A 17,264-nucleotide genomic window follows, 5' to 3' on the forward strand; every position below is an offset into this window, starting at 1 on the left:
TCTTATATATACATCCTTACTCTCTTGCCTTTGATATTTAAGCTGCTGTGCTCCTAAATTTCTAGTGAAATGTTTCCCTCAGTCTTACAGAATGATTGGAAACTGATATTGGTAAAAAATTAGTAAGTGATCCTACAGTTCTATAAGCTTCTTCCCTGAAGACATAAAACAGACCAAGAAGCTTCATTTCAAAATTTTTTGTTATATCCAGTAAAATTGGAACAATCATAAGTAAGTTTTGCAAAACCAATAGGTTTGTCATCCACCTTTTCTATTTTTGTTGTAAATGGTCCCGGCAGAGATAAATGATTCAATATTTGGCAAAAGAAAATATTGTGTGCACTCATGAATAGTTCAATGAATTACTGGGGCTTATGTTTCTGACAAAACAAAGTAAAATTTGGAAGAGGAGTGAGTATCCACTGGTAATGAAATCTTCCTAGTTTTGTGGAAAACTACATTTTCATTGTTTTGTAGTTTAAAAATCATGATAAGGGTGGGAAAAAGTGAACTGACCTTGGTTTCATATCATTTGTAATTCTATAAATTCTATAAAAATCATAAATTACATAAATTCGATATAAATGGTCCAATGAAATCTTTTGGAGTTAGCCTGTCTGCTTACAGAGGATCATTTGGAGTAATAGAAAGCCTCCCAAGGATCAAGTTGATGAATATGGTGGCATATCTAGTGTCCGTTGAGGCCTGATTGCTTTAAAGTGATATAAAGTATGTCCCATGTCTTTGTGAATCTTACTGCATTAGTATTAAGTGATTAGTATTAATAGTATTAAGACTTTTCCAGTTTTCTGCTTGGGGTAGAATCAATGGAAAGAGTAACTATTTTATCAATAGCCTGAGAATTAAATAGCAGCAAGGACATGTGAGAGCTTGAAAACATAATAAGAATGATTGTAGGGCATAGAGCAAATGGGAGAGGGAAAAGTTTCCATTTCTCCATAGATGGTGATTTTTCATTTCCACAGTTAGTTTTTTTTTTAAATTTATTTATTTAGGGGCAGCTAGGTGGCACAGTGGATAGAGCACCAGCCCTGGAGTCAGGAGTACCTGAGTTCAAATCTGGCCTTAGATACTTAATAGTTATCTTTGTGGCCTCGGGCAAGCCACCTAACCCCACTGCCTTGCCAAAAAAAACGCTATTAATTTATTTTATTGATTTTGAATTTTACAATTTTTCTCCTAATCTCACTCCCCTCTCCTCACCCCCCCCCCCCCCACAGAAGGCAGTCTGTTAGTCTTTACATTCACAGTTGCTGTTAAGAGTTCTCATGTGCAGGGACAACTAGGTGGTGCAGTGGATAGGGCACTGGACCTGGAGTCAAGAGGGCCTGAGTTCAAATGTGACCTCAGAACTTAATAAGTACCTAGCTTGTGTGACCTTAGCCAAGTCACTTAACCCTACTGCTTTGCACCTCACCCCCCCCCCAAAAAAAAACAACAAAAAAGAGTTCTCTGACACTGGTAGGAACAGTAAGGAGCAGAGCACAGTTTCTCCAAGATTCTTTTCTTTTATTTGGATTGCAGTAGGGGTGGTCAACAGTTATTGGAATGGTCCTTCCCAGGTGGGTCGAGTTCTGTTGAAAGTTCTTGATGTGAAGGTTATTTCCATGTACTGCAGTTCCTGCTTTGTGAAGGTCCTTCAGGCTGGTTTGTAATTCCTACCTATAAGAAGCAACAGACTTCTCTCCTCTCAGCAATGAGATTTTTTTAGATTGTGGAGAAGGGTTTTGCTCTTGTGGGGAGGATGACTAAAAATCATTTCATTTATCTAGATCTGAGAGGGGGGAGGTTGAGGTTTCCCACTAGTAGAGTTTTGCTGTCTATGTCTTCCTGTAATTCTTTCAGCTTCTCTAAGAATTTGGGTGCTGTCCCACTGGGTGCATATATATTCAATATTGAAATAACTTTATTGTCTATGGTACCTTTTAGGAGGATAAAGTTTCCTTCCTTATCTCTTTTAATGCTATCTCTTTTTAAAATGCTGCTGCTTTGTCTGAGATAAGGATTGCCACCCCTCTTTTTACTTGAGCTGAAGCAAAATATATTTTGCTCCAACCTTTTACCTTTACTCTATATGTATATCTCTGCTTCAAATGAGTTTCTTGTAAGCAGCATATTGTAGGTTTCTGGTTTTTAATCCACTCTGCTATTTGCTTACATTTTAAGGGAGAGTTCATCCCATTCACATTCAAGGTTATGATTACTAATTCTTTATTGCCCTCTGTGCTATCTTCCCTCTGTATTTTCCCCCTTTCCCCCCCCTTTATCCATATTCCCCAGTATTTTGTTTTTGAATACCACCCTCTTCAGTGTGTTTGCCCTCCTATATCACACCCTCCCCTTTCTTTCCCCTTTCCCTTTTCCCCTTCCCTTCCTTTTGTTATTTCCCCCACTCCCTTCCCTTTCTCTGTCACCCCTCCCCTTTTCCCCTTTTGATACTTGAAGGGTTAGATGTTTTATAAGTTAACTGAGTATGTGTAGGTTGACTTTAAGCCAAGTCTGATGAGAAGAAGATTCAGGTGTTTCTACTCTGCTCCCTTCTTCCCCTGTATTACTATAGGTTTTTTGGTACCTCTTAGTGTAATGAGATTTGTCCCATTCAGTCCCCTCCCTCCTCCCGTCTCTTTCCTGTCCCCCTTTTTAGGGAGGTAGTATATTTTTTTAGATCATTCTATCTAGGTCATAGAAAATTCTGAGTGTCTGTCCCTTCTAGTTCAGTATATTCTATTGAATAGAGTCAAAATTCCTGAGAGTTATTAGAGTCTTTCTCCCTAGTGGGGTTAAAGCCAGTTACATCCCATTAGGTAGTAGTCTCATGGATAGGTCATGGATGTCCATCATTTCTGGCTAGGTATATTCTCTCTGTTAGAGTTACATTTCTCAGGATTTATGAGAGTCTCTCCCCCCCCCCCCCCCATGCTAGGATATAACCAGTTTCAACTTACTGGATTGTATTATTTTCCTTTTACCGCCCCCCCCCCTTTTTTTTTTACCTTTTCATGTGTCTCTTGAACCTCGTGTTTGATGTCCAAATTTTCTGTTTAGCTCTGGTCTTTTCATCAGAAACTTTTTGGAATTCTTCTATTTCATCAAATGTCCATCTTTTTCCCTGGAAGAAAAGGCTCAGCTTTGCAGGAAAGTAGATTCTTGGCTGCATTCCAAGTTCCCGTGCTCTTCAAAATATCTCGTTCCAGGCCCTTTGGTCCCTTAAAGTTGATGCAGCCAGGTCCTGCGTGATCCTTACTGTGGCTCCTTGATATTTAAATTGTTTCTTTCTGGCTGCTTGCAGGATTTTCTCTTTTATTTGATAGTTCTGGAGTTTGGCCACAACATTCCTTGGTGTTTTCATTTTAGGATCTTTTTCTGGTGGGGATCGATGTACTCTTTCAATAACTACTTTGCCCTCCGATTCCATGATATCAGGGCAGTTTTCCATCACTAGATCCTGTAATATTAAGTCCAGGCTTTTTTTTTTTCTTTCAATGTTTTCAGGAAGTCCTATAATTTTCAGGTTGCCCCTCGATCTATTCTCAAGGTCAGTGGTTTTGTTGATGAGGTATTTTACATTTGCTTCTATTTTTTCTATTTTTTGGTTTTGTTTAACTGACTCTTGCTGTCTCATGGAGTCATTAGTTTCTGTAGACTCCGTTCTTTTTTGGGGGGAGGAGTTTTCTTCATTAACCTTTTGCAACTCTTTTCCAATTGGTCAATTCTACATTTGAAAGAGCTTTCCATTTGACCAATTGAGGTTTTGAGAGAATTAATTTCTTTTTGCATTTGCTCATTTGAGGATCTGAGAGATTTATTCTCCTTTTGTGTTTGTCCAATTGTACTTTCTAAGGTTTTGTTTTCTTGTTGCAAGGTATTAATTGTCTCTCCCAAATTTTTAAGCTCCTTCTTTATTTCTTCAAGGAAGTCTTTCTGTGCTGGAGACTAGATTGTATTCTCCTCAGAGGTTCCAGGTCTCTCTGGGTTGGGGTCTTTCCCTTCCAGGAATCTTTCTATGGATCCACCTTTCCGCTGACCCTTCTTCATTATGCTAAGACCTTGAGTTGGGTGGGGCTGGTTCACCTGGGCTTGGGATTGCTAAAGGCTTTACTGAGTGCAGTTTCTCTGGCTGGCCAGTAGGAGGTGCTGGTTGCTCTCTCTGGGGGTGTCTGTGACCTTGGTTGCCAGGCCTTCTCCCTTTGCTTGAGGGAGGGAATTGGAGCTATTGAATTCTTTTGCCTTCAGTCAGTGGTGGGCTTTACCCTGGCCTGAGGTCATTCCTCAGCTGGGCTGGTTCTTTTGCTCACACACCTGGGCCTGAGGCAGAAGTAGTTTGCAATTGTTTGTTTTGGAGGAGGCCTCTGTGCAATGGAGGCGTAGACTCAGAGTTTCTCAGACCCCAGGGATGGCGTCCGCAGCTCTCCTGCACCAGACCTCTCCCCTTCCCCAAGCTCCAGGGGGACAGCATCAACACCAGCGCCTCTGCTTCCCTGCGGACCCAAGTCCCTTTCGTCCAGCCCCACCGCTGATCTAGCAGGTCTGGCTCTCGGGCCCTCAGACTCCCGGTTCCAATTCAGCTGTTGATCTGGCTGATCCCGGGCTGATCCTCCCTCAGAACCCAGACTCACCCGCCGGTACTCAGCCAAGGCTGCTGCGGGAGACAAATCCTGAGGTAGATGTTCCTCTCCTGGCTTTTCTTTCTAGGTTTCCTGGTTCGGATTTCTTTTAAGAGGCTTGTTTCATGTGATAGATGGGGAAGAGATCAGGAGACTTTAGAACTGTGCCTGTCTTCTCTCCGACATCTTGGCCGGAAGTCCTAAAAAACATTTCAAAAAGAGAGATGCGTAATTCCTGTTTTGGTCTGCCCTGCCAAATTATTGTTGTCCATAATTGAAGAAGACCATGACATCAAGTGAATGATGACATGACACGCCCATTCTGTTGATTAACGTGAGGAGGATGTTGTACAAAGATACCCTTCTCAGAGACTGCCTCTTCTAGAACTGTCTACACAGTGGCCTGCTAGATTAGGAAAATAGGACTGCTGATATTGGTCTGGACCCAATGGGAGGTCTTGGCCATTTGGATGTGGTCCCTCTTGTGTAATCAAGGTGCCTCAGCATTGCAGGGAGACAGGGTGGTAGTTTTTGGTGACAAATATGTGACATCATGGTCTAAATTGTCAATATAGTGATTCCTGTCAATTATCTTTTTTTTTTTAGTCTTTTTTTTAATTTTCTAAGGCAATATGGTTAAGTGGCTTGCCCAAGGCCACACGGCTAGGTAATTATTAAGTGTCTGAGGCTGGATTTGAACTCAGGTACTCCTGACTCTAAGGCCAGACTCTATCCACTGCGCCACCTAGCCACCCCTCAATTATCTTTCAACAGTAGAGTTCAACTAATTGGGTCACTAAATGGGTGTAATCATCAGTACAGTAATTTTGTGGTGATGAGCCGATCTATCTCATGATGGAGTAAATCATCAGTGTATTGATATTTGACGACAAGGCTTTGACAATAGGGCAGTTAATTTGCTCTGCAGCCATCTTCCCTCAGAAACCCAAAGACTTTTATTCCCTGGAATTTGCCCAGCAAGTCATGGGAATAGCACTGCTGAATTGCTAGTCAGCATCTTATATGGCCAGAGCTGCAGTGGCATCTGATGAAGGTTTTGTTTTCTTTTTCTTGACCTGAACTCTAGGGAATATAAAATTTAGAAGTTACCCCAAGCTAAGAATAAATTTAGGAGTATTGAGTCATTGAAGTGAGACCCCTCTCTTGGAATCTGGATGCATTGATGGACCATACCTGGCCACAGTCTCTTTAAGAAGAATTTTAGCAACAATGTTAGCTATAGCTTTAAGATCAGGAAGTTCCTCAACCCAGTCTATATTAACAGTGGCCAGCTTTGGACATGCATGTAAAATCAATTTGCAAATGTTCAAATGAAGTATAAACTAAAGCACCAAAGGCAATAGTATGGAAAGTATGCTGGTTAAAGGTCCGACAAGTGAATAATCATTGCAAATTACCTATGGTAATGCCCAGAGCAATCCTATTGATCCCCTTGATAAAATAGGCATGGGTACCTGATGATTTAAACTTGGGGAGGGGAAAGGAGTGACTTAACTTCCTCAGGGACTTGATTTGTCTTAAACTAAGGTTTTCATTTTCAACCTAATGGTTATAGATAAGAGGGCAGTCATTGTAAGTGATAGAAAAAAGAGGTGAAATACATAGACAGGTCCTCCTAAGGCAGTTAACTTAGCTGCAGCCTAAACTTGATTATTACTCAGGGAAGTAGGTCAGTGGTGCCAGTGTGAGGGGAACAATGGATGATAGTCAACTTTAGGCAGCTGAAGAGTAAAAAGATATTTAATGAAGTCCCCCTCATAGTAACCACAGTATTCTGATGGTTTGCCAGATCTAGAATGCATCCTGGGAGTCCATGGCAGTGATTGTTCTTTGGGCAGTGGGTTGTTATTCCAGCTTGAGTGCTGAACAGTGAAGCTGTCCCGATGGGCTCATGGTCCAGACCACCACTGCACTAGAGTGGTAGACTCAGCATCTCTAACAAGAGAAGGACCATCTGTACAGAAGATATGGTCTGAGTCCTAAAGGGAGGAGTATGGGCAAGGTGGTTATGAGCTCATTGAGTCATGTCCATGACAGGAGAGCAGTTCTGCAAAGGCTCTCCAGAGATGCATGGATTGGGAAGTAGCATTGCAGGATTAAGAATGAAATGATGTTTAAGCATATTTTCCCAAAGTCCTGAATTCTATGTCACAACAAAAGACTCTTGTCTTCTTGGGGATGTTGAACTTTGAGTAGTTTTGTCATTCATGGCCCTACACAGGAGTGGATTTCCATTTCCTTCTCCAGTGCCTTATTTTTTGTCATGCAAAGCAATTAGGGATTGTGACTTGCCCAGGATCATATAAGTTGTGTCTGAGGCTGAGTTTTTGAAGGTCTGTGGTTCTCCTGGTTTCAGGACCGGTGCTCTGTCCACTGTACCACTTAGTTGTCTAAACTACTGGACCCCAAAGCCCACTTTGGCCACCAAAAGGGTAATGGCAACAACTGCTTACTTTTATGGCAGTTGGGTCAAGCTGGGCAGAATAGTATTCCCCAGGGTAAGGAGATGGTTCAGACCTTTGAGTGAGGAACCCCCTTGTGTTCACGTACAAAAAGGAAAGTCCAGAGCTGGAGCCAATAGCAGGCTGTTCTTGAGTTCAGCAAGGGCAGTTAGATGTTGGGGTTCAAAGTGTGAAAACACCACTTCTCAAATGAGCAAACAAAGAACCTTGTTAAAAGTGCCAGATCTGGGCCCTAAATCAGATGTGGCCCTGGTCACACAAGAACTTCCCTGGGGAGTCATCAGTGAAAGGCGGGTAGAGAGGCCATCTATCTTCTGAGAGAGAAAACCAATGGAACCACCTGATGGTTTCAAGGACTTGGCAAAGACATCTCTGTCTTCCACCCTTGAAACTCAGCATTGCTTACAATTCTATGCTTACGTGGATTCTTATAAACTTTTTTTTATTGTGTCCCTTTTTCTAGACTTAATTCTCTTTCTTACATGAAGACATCTGTCTCATTTCAGTCTCCAGTCAGTAAACATTTATTAAATGCCTTTTATTAAATGACTGTGCTAAACTCTAGGGATAGAAAAAGAGAATCTAGTGGGGGGGACAACAAACAAATATGTACAAACAAGGTATATGCAGGATGAGTCCGAAAAATATTGTCAGGAGGAAGGCCTTCCTTTAGATTACAAGATAGGATTGTATGGGACTTAAAGGAAGTTTAGGAAGTTAGACTTTCAATGTCCATCTCAATGCTTGCTCATTGATTATTGACAACTAGAACGTGATTATAGGCTGACACCCAGGCTCTTGGATGCTTCACCCTTTCAGGCTCAGAATTTCCCTGTGGCATGCAAAGAGCTAACCATATAGGGAAGGGTTCCCAGGGCTAGTCATTTTAGACCTGAGGAAGCTCTGGCCAGGAGAAAGAAAATGAAGTTAGTAGTAATGTTATCACTTAATCTTGTGCATTCACCTTTGTCGAATTTGAGTATTATCTCAGTTTTTTTTATGAGAGTTGAATTTCCTGGATATATTTATTGTTTTCTACAAATAATAATTTGACCTGTTGATTTCTAATATTATTGTTTCCTATCTCAATGCAATTACTAACATTTTTTGATACTCTATCTAATAGAAATGGGATATCAATTTTGTATGCACACGCACATGTGTGTGATGCTGCTAATCTTCTTCGTTGTAATGTTAACTTTTAGCCCAAGGTGTAGACAGTTTTGATTCTTTGAGGATTTGTGTTGTATGGTACTAATTCTTCCCTTAGAAGTTAAAATAAAAATCTCCTGTGAATCCATCAGGACTGGGACGTTTTTGTCTTTGGTATTTTCTTTATAACTAAATCTATTTACTTGTCTGAGCTTGGGTTATTTAAGATCTCTATCTGGTCCTCTGTCAGTTTGGATACTTGAAATATCTATTGTGTATGTGTTTTGTATTTTTTTTGTTAATTTCTTCCCCCCCCTATTTTCAAATTGCATGCAAAGATGGTTTTATTCATCTTTTTTTAAAGATTTTATTTATTTTGAGTTTTACAATTTTTCCCTCAATCTTACCCCCCCCGAAAGCAATTTGTCAGTCTTTACATTGTTTCCATGTTGTACATTGATCCAAATTGAGTGATGAGAGAGAAATTATATCCTTAAGGAAGAAACATAAAGTATAAGAGATAACAAGATCAGACAATAAGATAGCAGGGTTTTTCCCCCCTAAATTAAAGGGAATAGTCCTTGAACTTTGTTCAAACTCCACAGCTCTTCATCTGGATACAGATGGTATTCTCCATTGCAGACAGCCCAAAATTGTTCCCAATTGTTGCACTGATGGAATGAGCGAGTCCTTCAAGGTTGATCATCACCCCCATATTGCTGATAGGGTGTACAGTGTTTTTCTGGTTCTGCTCATCTCGCTCAGCATCAGTTCATGCAGATCCCTCCAGGTTTCCCTGAAATCCTGTCCCTCCTGGTTTCTAATAGAACAAGTATGCTTACTTTCTTATCCCCCCTTCTTTGATGGACTGTTTCCCTCAGACCTTGGAATCAGTCTTAGGGAATGCCCTAAGACCTCTCCCCGCACCTGCAAACTCTCATGGATTCTGTTGCACTTCTTTCTGTTCTCAGTTCTCATGCCCAGCTCTTAAGTAACGTTGCCACTCCTAGCTACCATTGTAGCCAGGGCAGATTTCTCTGGTTTGGATCTCCAAGTCTCTGAGAGGGAAGGAGTGGGGTGGGGTTGGCTGTGGAGTTTGGTGCAGGAGCATGGGTCAGGGAACATGGTGGGTGGGAGAGGAGGGAAGTGTTTAGTGATCAGCTTGGGCATTGTTACCCTTCTAAACTGTACATTGACTGTAAAAAGTCAATTATTATTTGGGTTCTTGGGATCTTGAATTGTGGAGATAGTTGAAATTCCTTTTATTCTGGTTTAGAATTCCTATTTCTTGCTGGTCATATGACTCAGCTGTCCCTCCACTAATTTTTTTTTTAGAGGTTTTTTTTCCCTCAAGGCAAATGGGGTTAAGTGGCTTGCCAAAGGCCACACAGATAGGTAATTATTAAGTGTCTGAGACTGGATTTGAACCCAGGTACTCCTGACTCCAGGGCCGGTGCTTTATCCACTGTACCACCTAGCCACCCCTCCACTAATTCTTTATGGTGGTTTGCATCTTCTTGACTAATTCACTTTTCAGTCTTTTATAAGCACCTTTTATTGATAGTTTCTTTTGGGAACTGTTGGACAATTGATGTTTCCTGCTCTTTGGTGATTTTTGTCATAGAATAACTCCATAAATTTATCAATATCTTTTATAATTTTGAATGAAATGACTACTTTTAATTAGAAATATTTAATCCAAAAACTTTCTCCCCTTCTAATGTTCTTTCTTGTTTAAGATGCATTACTTTTTTTTGTTTTTTGTTTTGCAAGGCAGTGGGGTTAAGTGCCTTGCCCAAGGTCACACATCTAGGTAAATATTAAGTGTCTGAGGTCAAATTTGAACTCGGGTCCTCCTGACTCCAGGGCTGGTGCTGTATCCAGTGTGCCACCTAACTGCCCCTAAGATCTATTACTTTTAATTATGTAAAAGCTTTTTGTTTCTCTGTTCAAACTTTTCTTATAATTTCATCTAAAAATGATGACTGATTATAGAGATATGGCTGTCCATATTTCTGAAAGATACAATCGTTTTGTCATCCTTTTTAATTTTATGACTTATTTATACTGTTGATCTTTTAGAACTATACTATCTGATTCAAAATTCTGGATTTAGTAAATCAAAGATTATAGCTTTAATATTCTGACCCTTAAAAGCAAATATTTTCCAAGAAGTTTTGTTGATTATTAAATTTCTTTTCCAGTCCTTTGTATTTTGGGAATATTAATTATTTTACAGATATAGAGACTACTAACTAAATACATTTGATTATAAATCTTTTTCTCATTTTTTTTTTTGGCTGCCACCTTACAGTGCTGATTAATCATAATCTTTTGGTCCACTAAAATCCTCAGATATTTTGAGGAATTACCTGCCTGTCTCTCCATCTTATATTTGAGTAAATTATTTTTTATACCCAAGCTTAACTCTTTACAGTTGTTGCTAGAATTTCTTGTTATTCAGCCACTCTAGCTTGTCCCAATCCCTTTGGTAATTCAGTGGTTCAATAGGTCATTTGACTGAGCTTTGTGTTGTCTGCAGAACTGATGAGTATATGAGTATATCATCCAAGTTTTTATCGAAGTCTTGTGCACATCCCTGAGCCATTGCACTTCTGAACCATTAACAAATGTTTTTTGAATGTCCAACCACTTCTGGGTCTATCGATTTGTATTATTGTCTGTTGTACTTTTTTTTTTTACAAGAATATCAGAAGCTACTTTATCAAAAACTTTGCTAAAATTCTAAGTAGCTATATCCCTGGCATTCCTCTTATTTCTTATTTACTAGTAAAGTAATCTTGTCAAGTTGGAAAGGAGGTAACTCTGGCATGTTTGGTTTCTTATGAAGCCAGGTGAGCTCATTGTATTCACCTCTTTACTCTCTGGGGATTTGGTAACTCTTTAATGATCCATTCTAGACAAAATCACTTAATTGTTGTGGGCAGTTTATTCTCTGCCCTTCTCCCAGTCCCCCTTCAGGGACTGCCCAACTCTCAGACTGGGCCCGAGGCATATGGAATCATCAGGGCTGTCGGGGTGGGGGGGGTGGGGGGGTGCCCTCTCCCCTTCTCCCTCCAGGAGATCATCTTGTTAGTTGTCATTCTCTATCCTTTCCAAAAGAGAGATGACTGAAGCGCAGAGTAAGAGCCGAGTACCACGGCTTGTCTCTGGGGCATTGTCTGTAAGCCCCTCTTGTGAGTCTATGAGGAAAACCACCTTGTCAGCTGAAAATGCCGTGGTCATTGTCATCGTCAGTGCCCTTGTTGTCAGCTGGGCTCAACCTTGGCTCGTTTTGAACAAACACAGGCCTGAAGTGACTTTGACAAGAGTGCTTGTGTTAGTCCTCTACCCCCTGGCCCGGCTACTGTCTTCAGCACATATCTCCACCTCTCTTCAGATGCTTTCCATTTTTGTCCTCATTAGAATGATCTTTGGGTTTTGTCCCTCCTGGACTGACTGCCTTGAGGCACTTTGCTCTGTTCCCTTTGAAATATATTTTTCCAGAGTCTGAGGTTCTAGTCAGGTACCCAGAGTTCCATCATTTCCATTCTAGCAAGCTGCTACAACTAGCAGAGCCAAGCTCTGACCTTTAGAGAGCCCCCTGGGCTGGGCCTGGTGAGAAGTGCTCTTGGATGATCCCATATGATTTTCACAAGAGCCCTGGGAAGTAATATCTTAATTTTACAGAGGAGGAAATTGAGACAGAGATAGGTGACTTGAATTTAGAACTTCCTGACTCCAGACCTAGAGGTCTACCCACTCTATTGCCTCACTGTCCAGTTGCTCCGTGTTAGTGAAAATCCTCTTTAGAAAAGAGCCTCCCTTGTTAGTACCTCTGTCTTTTGAAGCATGAAATGATTACTTAGGCATGTAAAGTTATTAGCTAGTCTGTTTTGGCAAAGAGAGCTCCAACAAATACTTGAAGTTTCCCCTTCCTACTCTCTCCTGCCTCTTTGTCATGCTTGTGATCTTTCTTTTCCTCCAGAATCTTTGACATTTTCCTCTTTCTGTCCAAGTTCATTTTCATACACTTTTTTGCAAGGCAAATGGGGTTAAGGGGCTTGCCCAAGGCCACACAGCTAGGTGATTATTAAGTGTCTGAGACCAGATTTGAACCCAGGTACTCCAGACTCCAGGGTCAGTGCTTTATGTACTACGCCACCTAGCTGCCCCTTGTTTCTTTTCAATAATGCATCTACCCTGGATGTGGAGAGTGAGTGGGAGCGCTTAAGTTGGCAGTGCTTCTGGCCTTTCAAACCTCTCCCTGACCTAGCCTTCAGCTTTGCACTTGAGCTGGAAGACTTTGCTTGGTGTCTTCCTGGTGAGGACTGGAACTCAGCATCCATTCACCTATTTGCCTCCTTGGCCTGGAAATAGGACTCACTGATTTTTTTTTTTAATTTCTTGATCCTCACTCAGTCTGCATTTTCTAGACAACCTTATTCATTTTCCCAGCTTAGCTGTTGGGTTTAACTATTCCTGACTATTGCAGATTGTCAGGAATTATTGTTGTTTCAAATTGCCACCTGACCGGGATGACAGGTGTAGGGTTTGGATGCATTCTTGTAAAATGGCATCCTACCGGGGAGATGTCTACTATGAAGTGGGGTTTCCTACACTCAGTGCTAGTCTCTAGGGCCTCTCTCCTGAAGGAATCTTCAGATGTCAGAGCCCCACGTGGACCTGGGTTGACCCCATAGGATATTCCTGAGGACTGGACCTATGGACGTGGGAGTAGGGAGCCAGACTCCTTGCTTTTAAGGAGCTATTGAATTTGGAGCCATTATAGGATGCCTTCATTCCACTGAGGGTATTTTTCCATCTAGGTCGCTTTCATCTTTTAATCTTCCTTTAATGATATGAATTTAATGACAGTGTTACATCTTTTGTCTCTTTCAGTATTGTTGAGATGAGATTTGGCTAATATTAGCTACCACTAGAATGTTAGTTAAGGTTTATAATGAAGTCTTTGATTGTGACTCTTTATCATAGTTTATGCACAGTTTTTGGTAAGTTTCAAATAAAGTTGATGATGAAGATCCCTGGATTGGGCAAGTTTGCTATTCTGGTTTGTATTGTTTTTGATATTTTCTTCCTAGAAGGGAGACATATCCAGCTTGCAAAGATCTCTGAGGCAATTAAGGATACCTTTAATCGTCTAACTGCCCAGCACTCAGAATATTGGAATTGTAGTAGCTCATTGGCTGCTTTTGTCATTGAAAGAGGTAAGTCTGTTTGGAGGATGGGGTTTTAAAGGAAAAGATGGAAAGCAACATGCTTTAGTCCACCTAATTAAGTTGTAGAATGAACTAGAATTCATATTGACAGATAAATTCTGGCTTCTGCCCTACAAAGGTACTCACTGCCCTTTAACTCTGATTTGCAGATTGAGTCTGTGTGATGATAGTAGAATTTGCAATTAATTATATCTCTCCTCGCCCGCCAAGCATTGCTGCCATTACCACCATGGTCTCTGTCAGCAAACTGGTGAAGAAAAATGGCAGAAGGGGGAGGGGGAGCGGGAGCCAGAGTTAGATGGAACAAAATTGTCCATGAAATAACTTGACAAGTCTGAGAAGTTCAAAGGGTTCTTAGACACCAGGTCTAGTACGTGCTGAGAAATCTTGGTCCACAGGTCTTGCTTGAGGAGCCAGAGAGCTGATCCAGTTGGTCTCATAGAAAAATACAAACATCTTCTAATAATTATGTTGTCTTCATTTTAAACTGAGAGGGAAAATTCCTGTCTTTGAAAGGCAGAAATATTTGCCTCGACTTGAATGTTCTCTAGCTTGGTTGGGAAGCGTCTCCATCTTGTGGCTCCTTTTATATCTCCTCTAGGGTCAGTTCTGTTCATTTCCCATTTTTGCTTTATTTAACCTCCTAGAAATAGATGAGTCCCAGAAATATGAAGTGCAGAATGTGTGTCAGGGATTAATTATAGAGAGGAACTCGCTCCCTGTTCTCTGAGGTTTTTTTTGGAGACAAGATGCTATGTGAAACACTAGCAGGAAGCAGAAGCTAATTGCTAAATTATATGGTACCAGCTTTGAATAGTGATAGAAATTCAGAGAAGGATTCCATAAGGTCTGGGAAGACTTAACAAAGAAGGTTAGTCCAGTTTGGCCTTGAAGGATGCTAGGCCAACTCGAGTGGTCAAGCCTATTCCCAACTGCTGAGAGGCTGGGATTGGAGGATCTCTTGAGCTGGGAGTGCTTAGTTGCAGTGGGTTCATATGCTGAGGAAATATTTGCATGAAGTTTGGCATTCTTTGTGGGGAGCTTCCAGGAGGGAGAACCCCAGGTGGAATCCAGCCTGGCCACAGTAGGGAGACTTAGTCTAAAAAAAGACTGGAAAAAGGGAGGGTGGTGTCAGGGAACAGCTGTGTGGTCAGTCCAGGGATGGCTCCCTTTAGCTGATGATGCAGTTGGAAGTGGTAAAAATTCAAATTCAGCAGGAATGAGAGCAAGCAAGTGATGGAAGCTCCCTAGGGGAGCAGTGGAAATACCCTGGCTTTTAGGTCTTTGGGGCCCCAAAGGACTACCATGCTGGGAATTTGTTCTGACTTAAAAAAAACAAAAACAAACCAAAGCCCACTCTTGGCCCCCAGGCCTGTGTGCTGAGCTGCTTTGATTCTATACGTCACCTCTGCAGAAACGTGTATAAGATGTGGTCGCCCTGGGAGCCAGAGAATGTTGGCAAAGCTAGGTTTTGATGGTTCACAGTGGCAAATACTTAAGAAGATATAGATGAGGTCATAGAAACAGTGGGTGTCAGGACTGTTTGAGGAATCGGTCAGCAGAAGGAAAGTGGCCTCCCGGTGCCAAGGAAAAGTCTATTCATGATGAAGGAATCCTGGGTAGGTTTTAAGGGAGAGGGGAAGGTGGTGGGCACCTCATTCTGCCTTCTTTCAGCAGAATGCTGAGTTTGGCAGCAGGAAGACCTGGCTTCAGAGCTTGTCTCTGACACTGTGGGGGATCTTGGGCAAGTGACTTGGGCCATAATCTCTTCATCTGTTCAGTGGGAATACTCATCCCTGCCCCTGAAGCAGTGTCTGGGGGAAAAGCTCTTAGTTGTTTTTAAGTAATCTTAACACCCTCCTGCTGTATTCATTCTGAGTAGTGATGATGATACTTAGGAGGTTCTCATGAAACACATCTGGCATCAGCTTGGCTGCCTTTTGATGGACTTTGTGAGGACAGAAACCCCAGGCTCCCATTGCTAGCTGCTGGAATGTACAGTGGATTTGACACACTTTAAATGTGTATGGGCAATAGGGAATCTGAAATAACATATTCAAAGTCATGGAACCTTGAAAAATGAACTTCTATTGTGGATATGTGTCCCTTTTCAGCTGGACAGCATGAAGTTGTCGCTGTGGGCACAGGTGAATACAATTACAGCCAGTGCATCAAGCCGGATGGGCGTGTGCTTCATGACACCCATGCTGTGGTTACTGCCAGACGCTCTCTGCTCAGGTAAGACCGCAAGCCAACAAGCCCTTTGGGGTCCAGATGTCGGTGGGCCAGCTTCCCCTGGCTGCTCCCTGACAGTACGGATGAGACTGACTTTCTTCCCCACCTCCATCAACCACCTCAAGACTCTACTTCCTGTCCCTTAGGAGCCCATCAAGGTTGGCATCTTTGCCAGCTAAGGATCCGAAAATAGTTTCATTAGTATAGTCTCTTAGAGCAACTAATCAGACAAAAAGGAGATTGTTTTACTTGGTTTTTGTTCTGATATTCTTGGAGTCATCACCTGTTTCTGTTGGTCTTTTTCCTTTTTTAGATGGCTTGTCACTTCATTTTTATGCTTGTCCCTTGTGGGTTTAAGACCAGATGTGACACATTCATTAAAATCATTTATTCTGCATTATTTTCCATTCTAAGCATACATTAGTTTGTCTTCCCATTTTGCCGTTGTTACTGTCTTTCAGAAGATTTTCCCAGTAGCAGTGATTTTTGGAGGGGTCTTATGCAACTCTAGATCTGCCTCCTAGTGAGCCTGCCATGTTGAGTGCTCTAGGGGCTGCTCTGTTTAGGGCAGTCTGCTTATCTCTGTCCTCATGGGCTCTGCTGCAGGAGAAAGACCCTCTGCTCCCTGACAGCAGAGGAGAGAGGCAGACCCTAGGCTCTCCCAGGCAGATAGGAGGGAGAGGGGCCCAGAGGACAAGGAGCCTGCCCTAAGGAAGGCATTGCTAAAAGAGACAGTGGGGCAACAGAGGCAGGCAGAAAAGTGGGAGTTCATGTAGCGAAGGGGCCAGGTTGGACTGGCTGCTATCCTAGGTCTGGGGCAGAGACAGGGGATGGGATACTGAGTCTGAACTAAATGTGGTCATTGCACAGTGCTTAGGGAGCTTGCCTGAGGGCTGACCTCCTAGAATGGAAGGTGAAGAAGGGGATTTTACCCTTTGTGTTGTGGAAGGTGGGAGAGGGTGGCTGATGATACCTGAAATGACCAGTCGGGGACTATGTGTAACTCTGAAGGCTGGATGAACCTCCCTCATGTGTCCTACACATGCCCTGTCCTTGGAGAGCTGCTTCCTCCTGAGGTTTCACTGCTTTATTTTAGGTACTTCTACAGACAACTTCTGCTCTTCTATAGTAAAAACCCTGCTATGATGGAAAAGTCAATATTTTGTACTGAACCAGCTTCCAATCTCCTCACTTTAAAGCAGAATATCAACATTTATCTGTATTTGAACCAGTTGCCAAAAGGATCTGCTCAAATTAAGTCACAACTGTAAGTATTTTTTTAAGTGTTCAAAAGAAACACTTGAGAGATTCTCCCCTTGGACATCCCAGAGTAATTTCTTTCTCTCCTCACAAAGAGTGACATGGGAGCAGCCCTAAATACTCTCCCTGCCTGCTCCCCAGATGCCAGGTCCTCTTTCCTACCAGTGACTATTATCTGAACTGCCCCCCCCTTCTCTTTTCACCAAAGACCTCCTGTTGTATGGCAGACCCTCCCTGGGCTTTCTGTTGTGGTCGCTTCGTGGAGAAGG

At 42.0% G+C, this 17,264-nt stretch overlaps 1 protein-coding gene across 2 annotated transcripts in view; it reads left to right on the forward strand.

Moving 5' to 3' along the window:
• The window catches only part of ADAD1 (adenosine deaminase domain containing 1), a 50,570-nt gene that overhangs the window by 15,810 nt on the left and 17,496 nt on the right, over positions 1-17,264 (forward strand). For both annotated transcript variants that reach the window (XM_074227368.1, XM_074227369.1), the window contains exons 6-8: positions 13,363-13,488; positions 15,615-15,738; positions 16,832-17,002. In XM_074227368.1, the coding sequence (XP_074083469.1) occupies positions 13,363-13,488; positions 15,615-15,738; positions 16,832-17,002 (421 nt within the window). The remainder of the gene's footprint in view (positions 1-13,362; positions 13,489-15,614; positions 15,739-16,831; positions 17,003-17,264) is intronic.

The sequence above is a fragment of the Macrotis lagotis genome, chromosome 3 (genome assembly GCF_037893015.1).
Source record: "Macrotis lagotis isolate mMagLag1 chromosome 3, bilby.v1.9.chrom.fasta, whole genome shotgun sequence".
NCBI lineage: Eukaryota > Metazoa > Chordata > Mammalia > Peramelemorphia > Peramelidae > Macrotis > Macrotis lagotis.